The sequence below is a fragment of the Musa acuminata genome, chromosome BXJ3-11 (assembly GCF_036884655.1).
Source record: "Musa acuminata AAA Group cultivar baxijiao chromosome BXJ3-11, Cavendish_Baxijiao_AAA, whole genome shotgun sequence".
Classification (NCBI taxonomy): Eukaryota; Viridiplantae; Streptophyta; class Magnoliopsida; order Zingiberales; family Musaceae; genus Musa; species Musa acuminata.
In genome coordinates, this window is record NC_088359.1 from 1,700,682 (window position 1) to 1,710,621 (window position 9,940).

At 47.9% G+C, this 9,940-nt stretch overlaps 1 protein-coding gene across 1 annotated transcript; it reads left to right on the top strand.

Moving 5' to 3' along the window:
- Positions 1 to 6,101: 6,101 nt before the first annotated feature.
- Positions 6,102 to 7,966, top strand: LOC135653351 (ammonium transporter 1 member 2-like). Its single transcript, XM_065175243.1, has 2 exons — positions 6,102 to 6,661; positions 6,744 to 7,966. The coding sequence occupies exons 1-2, from the start codon at positions 6,159 to 6,161 to the stop codon at positions 7,753 to 7,755; spliced, it is 1,515 nt and encodes a 504-aa protein (XP_065031315.1). The 5' UTR covers positions 6,102 to 6,158; the 3' UTR covers positions 7,756 to 7,966.
- The last annotated feature ends 1,974 nt before the right edge of the window (positions 7,967 to 9,940 follow it).

Here is a 9,940-nt window from a genome sequence, read left to right on the forward strand (position 1 = left end):
CCACTACAATATGGACAATATTAATTGACAAACTACTGACTAAGGTAATATATGATGTTATCTATGGTGTTTAATATTAATATATATATACTTTTTATCACCATAGTCGATCACATAATATATGAGAACACTAAAGGCTTGAGGTATAAAAATGTTCAATGCTTACCCAACACAACTACTGGATTTACATCATCACATAGAAACATTTTGTCGTGTGTAGAAAGAACAATACTAAACCAACTCATTTCATTTAATCTGCTCAGGCCAACTTTATACGAATTATATTATGAGCAGGAGAAATAATACATATTATGTTCAAATGGAAAACAACAAGACAAAAACCAAAATAAAATAAGAACAACATCTACTCTTGACGGTCATGTTCTAATGGCCCACTTTTGACGATATCAAAAGCATCTCCATCGCCTACCAAACACATGTCGTATGCTTCATGGATTCCTTTCCATTAAAATATCACCACCAGGTATTTTTAATGGATGGGAAATTGGCACATACGATCAGCTGCATCAGTGCCACTTAATATCCCTTGAGATTCGAGCCCAATATAAACATCATCTGTCTCTCGCAACAACAAAAAACAAAAAACAAAAAACATTTTAAGATGACAGAACATTATTTTATCGGGAAATTGTGATGGATTCTACAATTTGTCAGAGGTGGCAAAGGATCAGAGTAAGAACGAATCATGTCTGAATAGACTTAATGTGTTAAGTTGAATTCACTCATGTTCTATTAATTGGTATGGGACTTCCACCTCTCGGAAGAAATGAGACCGCCACTCCAAGGAAAGGTTCCATTATCTTAAAATATGACAGCCATCCACAATATAAAGGTGAAAACAAACTCAAAGATCATATTCCATCACCGAATTACGTCATCATAAACTTCTAATTTGTCAAAACCAAAACTCGAGAAAAAAAAAACATTTTTGATTAAAATTTAAAATTATAGATAAAGTTTGGTATTGTAGTTCGGAATCGTTTGGTTATATACAAAATAGTTTGAAGTGAAAGTATGATCCGGTGATTATGTTTGGATTAATATAATTTTATATTTACTCTTAATTATATCTTAAGAAGTTCAAATTTTATCTTAAATTTTTTAGTTATACGATCATTATTTTTTTTACCAATCGATACTTGATATAATAAAATTTAATTGGTGTTTATTATATATGTCACATCAACTATCAAAGATAGTAAAGTGTCATTAGACGGGTCATATTTTTTTATTAAATTAATGATTAATTAAATATAATTTAAAAACATACATGTGCATACTAATTTAATAAACACTTATCCAAATATCTTCTACTCTGAAATTGAAGTAGGACAACAATAGATATAAGATATAAATGTTTTTATTTTTTGAAAAAAAATTCCTTATCCAAGTTCATCACATGTGCCAAAAGATATAAGATATTTCATCACATGTGCCAAAAGATATAATTTTATACTTATAACTCAATAAATCATGAAGGTGTAACAAAAGGACATTCAAAGCATTTAATGTATCCCAAAGCATCCTTTTGTGCGTAATTAAAAACATTCAAAACACTCAACATATCTTAAGATATTTTATTTGTACATAATACATCCACTTAAGATAAGAAAGCAATCAAAGCATAACTTAATCATTTTTTTAATATAAGTGACAATGTTTAAGATATCAAAATATAGATTATGTTCCGAGATGGATAAACATTTTATCCCAAAGTATAATAAAAAAATAAATAATATGATAATTATTTTTTATAAAGACACTCCACACGTAGAATCCAATCAACATAGAGTATATTTTCTTATTAAATTAATAATTATAAGAATGTTGCTATATAAATCAGCTATGTCAAGTATTTTTTACATGAGAAATAACTAAATAAACATTTACATACCTTACGTACCTATAGATTAATACTAAGTTAATCGATCGAAGAAATTTTGCTAGATAAATCTTTGGCGTAGTCTTTTGATAAAGGTACGATATTAGTATTTTCAATCATCGGACTGAAATGAGACAAACGACAAGAGATATAGATATTTTTATATAATCTATTTAACATATTTTCTTATATATATTTATTTTTTATATAAATCTTGAAAATTTTGGATTTCTCACTTGCTCTAAATCTAGTAGAGATAAATATTGATACACTTGAAGTATTTTCTAGTATCCTCTCTTACTTAGACTTATATGTGGTACCTAATTAGAAATACACATGAGTTAACCCTACTTGAACAACATATTTCCTGAGACGGGGGGCATCTATTTAAGTCGTGGCCTCGGGGCCATCGCGGCTCATGTCGGGGATCTCGGGCTCCGTCCTTCGGGAGACCCGAAGGCCGAGCACGGTGGTTCGGGTCGGCAGTTTGGGTCGATAGGTCGGGTCGGGAGAAAGCTCCGTCGCAGCGCCGGGAAGAGTGGTTCGGGTCGGCGGTTCGGGTCGGCAGGTCGGGTCGGTAGGTCGGGTCGGGAGAAATCTCCGCCGCAGCGCCGGGAAGAGGCGACACCGTCTCGGACCTGCACACAGGTCAGGCCGGGAGCTTGGCCCGACCCCTCCGACGATCAAGTTAGCGATGTGGAGAGGGTTTTGGAGGAAGAGATGCCTCCAAGTGCGTTGTGCTTCCCCCCCCCCCCCCTCTCATTTAGAACTCTGGGGTATTTATAGATGAGTTTGATGTTACCTGATATAGCTACTTGCAAGAGGCAGGCTGATAGCGTCTGACATGGGGTTGGCGTGGCGTGAAGAACTAAGCTTGAGTTAGGTGTTAATGCCGACTTCCTCGGGTAGTATGTTGTCCAGGCATGACTGACGTCATGGCATGTTACATCGCCATTTTTACCCTTATCATATTCCCCCCCCCCCAAAGGAGCTATGCGTCGGTTGTCACGCAATGGGAGTTCGATGCATGGCTTCTGTCTTCAGGTGGGCTAGCCGTACGGACGCAGTTTCGGGGAGAATGGAGCCGAGGGGCCGAGGAGTATGACGCAGGTGGGCTAGCCGCGCAGGTGTGCCCTGGGTGGCGTAAAGCCGAAGAGCCGAGGAGCACGACGCAGGCGGTCTGGCCGCGCAGGTGTGTCCCGGGTGGCGTTAAGCCGAAGAGCCGAGGAGCACGACGCAGGCGGGCTGGCCGCGCAGGCGTGGTCTCGGGAGCATGGGGCCAAGGAGCACGACGCAGGCGGTTGGCCACGCAGGTGTGTCTCGGGAACATGGGGCCAAGGAGCACGACGCAGGCGGGCTGACCGCGCAGGCGTGGTTGCGTTGGTCATGCGGTCGAGTAGCACGACGCAGGTGGACAGACCGCGCAGGTGTGGTCGCGATGGTCATGCGACCGAGTAGCACGACATAAGCGGGCAGGTCGCGTGAGGTGGACTCGAGCAATGCATGGCCGAGGGAAGTGGCTCGGGCCGAGAGACAACTCAGGCGGGCAGGCCGCGCTGAGGTGAACTCGACAGTGTATGGTCGAGAAGCTCGGCGCAGGCAGGCTGTGGCCGAGGGACACCGCTCAGGCGGGTAGGCCGCTCTGAGGTGAACTCGGCGGTGTATGGCCGAGAAGCTCGGCGCAGGCAGGCTGCGGTCGAGGGACACCGCTCAGGCGGGCAGGCCGCACTGAGGTGGACTCGGGCAGACTGCGACCGAGGGACATGGCTCAAGCGGGTAGGCCGCGCTGAGGTGGACTCGGGCGTCTCCGACCGAGCCGTGCGAATGCAAAAAAGAGGGGGGTTAGACCGAAGCTAACCGTGAGCCAAGAGGCGATCAGGTAAATATGGAGCCTTTGCTTGGAGGAGACTGAGGAAGGGGCTAGATTCCTTGCACGAGGATTACACCGGATAGCAACCGCGGGTGCTTGACCGCTGCTACGGGGCCTGTCGCCCAGAGTCACTCCTCTTCCTTGCGGTCACCCAAGCTTCCGCCGTGACGTACCGGTTGGCTCGCTGGAGCATATCTGGTACTGTGGTGGGGGGTCGCTCTACGAGGGACCAGTAGAATCTGGAAGGTCGCAAGCCTACCATGAACGCCTGCACTAACAGAGAGGGGTGAGTGACCGGTAAGCTCCGGATTTGCGTGGTAAAGCGATCCACGAAATGTGAGAGGGGCTCGTCCTCTCTTTGTTTGAATCCGAGGAGCAGTGCCGCGGAGGGCTTCGGCCGGGCATGGGCTGCGAAGTGGAGCTCGAAGTCCTTGGTGAGCTGCCCGAAGGAAGTGATCGTTCCGATCTTCAGGCCGCTATACCATGTGCGGGCCGGACCCCTCAGGGTCGTGGGAAACGCCCTGCACATTAAAGCGTCAGACGTTCCGTACAGTGCCGAATGGGCACGGAAAGCGGCGACATGGTCCGCCGGGTCAGTGGAGCTGTCGTATGCGTCCAAAGAAGGGAGCTGGAAGTTCGGGGGAACGGCGTGATCTCGTATCTCTGGTGCGAACGGAGATCCTCGGTGTGTGTCCATCCCGAGCTCTCCCTCTGAGTTGCGAAACTCCTTCTCTAGTTCGTCGAGCCGCTGACTAAGAAAGCATAGTTGGGCTCGCAGGGAGTCCGTTGACTCCAGAGATAATACCTCGGGCTCCGGGCGACTGCTCGGGTTTGTCCTTACTGGATCCCCGAGTGGGGTCGATCTGACCCGAGGAGAAGTGGAAGGCTCCAGAAGCGTCATGTGGGCTCGAGTGGGCGGCTCTTGTTGCCGTAGCGGCTGAGTCATAAGTGGGGGTGTCGGTTGGGAGACGAGCGGGATGATGGTTTGCACCATATCCGTCAGAGCTCGGACTTGACGAGCGAGGTCGTGAAAGGCCTCGGATGACACATGCGAGGGGACGCTTGGAGCGCCCTCGGGCGGAAGCAGATCTGGGTTGTCGAATGAACGCCAGTAGCGTTCAGAGGTCGTGGGGAGGTCGTCAGCCCACGACCCGTCACGCAAGGGACGCACGGCCTGCGCCCCTGCTAAGAACGATCACTCGGCAAGGAGTTCGTCGGGATCAGTCTGAGGATCCCTCGACATTCGGGGCCCTCCTTCTAGCACCAAAATGATGCGGGGGGCATCTGTTTAAGCCGTGGCCTCGGGGCCGTCGCGGCTCGGTTCGGGTATCTGGATGTCGGGGATCTCGGGCTCCGTCCCTCGGGGTCTCTCGAAAGCCGAGCACGGTGGTTCGGGTCGGCAGGTCGGGTCGGGAGAAAGCTTCGCCGCAGCGCCGGGAAGAGTGGTTCGGGTCGGGAGAAATCTCCGCCGCAGCGCCGGGAAGAGGCGACACCGTCTCGGACCTGCACACAGGTCAGGCCGGGAGCTCGGCCTGACCCCTCCGACGATCAAGTTAGCGATGTGGAGAGGGTTTTGGAGGAAGAGATGCCTCCAAGTGCGTGTGCTTCCCCCCCCCCCCCCCCTCTCGTTTAGAACTCTGGGGTATTTATAGATGAGTTTGATGTTACCTGATGTGGCTGCTTGCAGGAAGCAGGCTGATAACGTCTGACATGGGGTTGGCGTGGCGTGAAGAACTAAGCCTGAGTTAGGTGTTAATGCCGACTTCCTCGGGCAGTGTGTTGTCCAGGCATGGCTGACGTCATGGCGTGTTACATCACCATTTTTACCCTTATCATTTCCTTATATATTCTTTTGCATAAACATCAATTTGTTTTCTCATTTCCTTATATATTCTTTTGCATAAACATCAATTTGTTTTCTCATTTCCTTATATATTATTTTGCATAAACATCAATTTGTTTTCTTTTACGTTATTCCACTTGCTCTAAAAAGAGGTAAATATACGTATTTTGTGACACCACCCTCCCCTATCGAAACTCATCAAGTATATGTGGTACCTAATTTTCTTTTTTGTTTTTGTTTTTTATTCTTAATAAGAAAGCCTTTTCATATTGAGATTTAATTTAATATATTGGGCCTCGTAATTAAAAAGTAATTGCCAAACCAACACAAAGTGGATTGCGAGGACGAAATCAGACTTAATTGAAACGAATGTTGTGGAAATGGAACTTTTAGCATAATAAAAGATTATTATTTTGTTCGGCCTCCTTTTTGTCGCTTCCTCCGATCGGGTGGCCCATAAGAACTCACTCCATTTCTGGTCCTCTCTCCCCGTATCCACCCATCGGGCACGCGGTTGGCAGAGAGCAGTCGTTCGAGGCGCGATGTCGTCGTGCACGTCAGATCTGGCGCCTCTCCTTGGCGGCGTTGCCAACTCGTCGGCGGCAGCCGACTACATCTGCAACCAGTTCACGGACGCCGGCTTCGCCATCGACACCACCTACCTTCTCTTCTCCGCCTACCTCGTGTTCGCCATGCAGCTCGGCTTCGCTATGCTTTGCGCCGGCTCCGTGCGCGCCAAGAACACCATGAACATCATGCTCACCAACGTGCTCGACGCCGCGGCCGGCGGTCTCTTCTACTACCTCTTCGGGTTCGCCTTCGCCTTCGGCGGCCCCTCGAACGGCTTCATCGGGAAGCACTTCTTCGGCCTCAAGGAGGTGCCGCAGCCCAGCTTCGACTACTCCAACTTCCTCTACCAATGGGCCTTCGCCATCGCAGCCGCCGGTATCACCTCCGGCTCCATCGCCGAGCGCACCCAGTTCGTGGCCTACCTCATTTACTCCTCCTTCCTCACCGGCTTCGTCTACCCCGTCGTCTCCCACTGGTATTGATCTTTACGATCTCATCTTCGTCATGTTTGGTTGATCCTCTGTTTTGGCTGATGATCATGTGGTGATGGCTGATAGGTTCTGGTCGGGCGACGGGTGGGCTGCCGCGGCGAGGAACGCCGGGGAGTCGCTGTTGTTCGAGTCCGGAGTGATCGACTTTGCGGGGTCGGGCGTGGTGCACATGGTGGGAGGCATCGCGGGGCTGTGGGGCGCCATCATCGAGGGCCCCCGCATCGGGCGCTTCGACCACGCCGGCCGCTCCGTGAACCTCCGCGGTCACTCTGCCACCCTGGTGGTGCTCGGCACCTTCCTCCTCTGGTTCGGCTGGTACGGCTTCAACCCAGGCTCCTTCAACATCATCTTCCGGACCTACGGCCCCAGCGGCTCCATCCACGGCCAGTGGTCCGCCGTTGGCCGCACCGCCGTCACCACCACCCTCGCCGGCTGCACCGCCGCCCTCACCACCCTCTTTGGGAAGCGCCTCCAGACGGGCCACTGGAACGTGCTCGACGTCTGCAACGGCCTCCTCGGCGGCTTCGCGGCCATCACATCCGGCTGCTCCGTGGTCGACCCGTGGGCCGCCATCGTCTGCGGCTTCGTCTCCGCCTGGGTTCTCATCGGCCTTAACAAGCTCGCCGCCAAGCTCAAGTTCGATGATCCCCTCGAGGCCGCGCAGCTGCACGGCGGCTGTGGCGCGTGGGGGATCATCTTCACTGCGCTCTTCGCTCGGGAAAAGTACGTGAATGAGGTGTACCCGGGGCGGCCGGGGCGGCCCTACGGGCTATTCATGGGCGGGGGCGGGCGGCTGTTGGGCGCCCACATCGTACAGATCCTGGTGATCACCGGGTGGGTGAGTTGCACCATGGGCCCGTTGTTCTTCGCGCTGCACAAGCTCAACCTGCTCAGGATCTCCGCCGAGGACGAGTTGGCCGGGATGGACCTCACCCGGCACGGCGGCTTCGCCTACGACTACCACGACGAGGACCCCAGCGCACACGGCGGCAGCCCCAGAGGCGGGTTCACGCTCAAGTCCTCGCCGACGCCGGTGAAGCCGAAGGCCAACCAGACGGCCACCGCCAACCAGGTGTAACTCTCCAAGATGGACGTGTTTTCTCTTCTCTGTCCCTGCTAAGAACAGGGTGATGTGTACAGGATGATTGGTTTCTGTGGTGACCGGTGAATCTAGTAGTACCAGTGTCTTGGATTAGGTTACGTGTCTCTGTCTTCTCCCCCGTCTTGCATTGTAATGGTGTTGGGTTCATGATGTTACCAGCAATCGAACTTCTTTTACCTTTTTCGTATGGGTTGGTGGGTGGTGGTGGTGGAGACTTCTTTTAAGGATCTGAGTGAATCCCGTGGAAATGGTTCTTGTTCTTTGCTGAAGAAAGGTGCGGCCAAGAATCAAGTGATGGAGGTGATTCCTCCTAAATGAACAGACCAGCAAAAGCAAGAAAGGGGTAGGAAGACGAGGCGGCAGAGTAGTATCACTAGTGGAGGTTTATTAACGTGATATGCCTCCTTGCGGTACCAATAATGTGGGAACGACTCTCGGATGGCATTGGAGGTCAGCTAACGAGACAACGAAGAAGGCGCAGCACCGACTGGTGGTCCCGTGGCCACCGAGCTCAGTCAACCATGGAAGGCGTCGAGATCCGGGACAAGCCTGCAGAAATTGCAGTCTCCCATCCTCCATCCTCCTCACCTCGCAACACCATTTGCTGTCGAAGTCCGGTGGCGAGAGAACCGGAGAAGAATCTGATTCTGAGATCAAAGACATGATGTCGATGCTTGTGAAGCGGATTGACTTTGAACCGTACGATCCATGGACGCTTCTGAAGTCTGTCTATTTGTTCTTCCCCTGCAGTCCAATGCCTGTCGACAGGAAAGAGGACGAAGCCTCGACTGAAACCGGAGAAAGTAGGGAAATCTTTGATTATAATGACAGCAAGAGCATTACGGGATGTAGTAAAAGATCCTAAACCATGTCTTAGAATTAACTTTCTTTGGTTTCTATAACTCAGATTATATCTATCAATTATCAAGACTAGAAATCTGCAAAATTGGAACTCGGATCATAGGGTTCTAATATTTATGGCAAAGGACAATTAGTCAACAACATCCACCATGAGAGAGAGAGAAAGAGAGAGAGAGATTCTAATATTTATGACACATGGGTTTGGAAAAGAGGTCATTGACTTGGAAAGAAGCTATGAATGTGAAGGGTCGGCCGCTATGCATTTATTGCCTTCCTGCTTGCGATAGGAGAGATACATATATGCATCAGGAATGGGAGAGAGGTCAAAAAGTGCAGCCTACAAAAATAGCACTTGATGAGTGGACGGCGATCACTTCCTTTCTGAAAGATACTATTAGGGAGAAAAGCTCACACGGAAGGATTCGGGTCCGTACCAAATTGCTCAACTCAAAACAATCACGAAACTTTGATCTGAAACGAACCATAATTGATCCGAATGAAACTAAATTAGCTACTCAAGTTTTGTTGTTAAACACGCCAAGGGATAATTGCATGCACCAATCGTAACCATTAACTAGTCTATCAATTTCGTTTGGTCTAAATCATTAATCAAAATACCATTAACTAGTCTATCAATTTCGTTTGATCTAAATCATTAATCAAAATACTTAAATTAAAATTAATAATAATATACTCATAAGATCTTTATAAATCAATCTTAATCTTGTTATATAAGACTAATCAGAACTATTATAACGAGATTTATGAGTCATGTAAGATAAAACCAAATTCGATATATGTGCTGTACTTCTAAAATAAAATAAAATATACAAAAAATGTTATTTGCATGACCAGTTTTTATATCTTTTAAGACAAATAAGCTTCATTTTTTTTATCTTCAAAAACCTTTTTTAAGGTTTATGAGTAAAATCATATAGGCATATCTAAAACAGATAATTCCTTATAATCCTACTGACTTATTAGAATTGATAAAAATATTTAATTTTATATTGATTAAAAAATAAGAAAAAACTAAGAACTTACAAGTCCACTATGTTACTATCTTTTGAAAAAATAAAATTGTGCAGAACATTATATTTCATTTTCCTAAGTTCAAACGCCAAGTTTTATGCAAAACAGAGTACATATTATGCTGATTCAATGACGGAATACACACTTGTGGAACATTCAAGAGAGCATGCTCATTAAGGCTTATTAGAACCTGGGGAAGTTGTTCCTGGCTTGATACAAGAATATTTCTCACCAACTTATACATAATTACCATACTGCACCAGTAGAA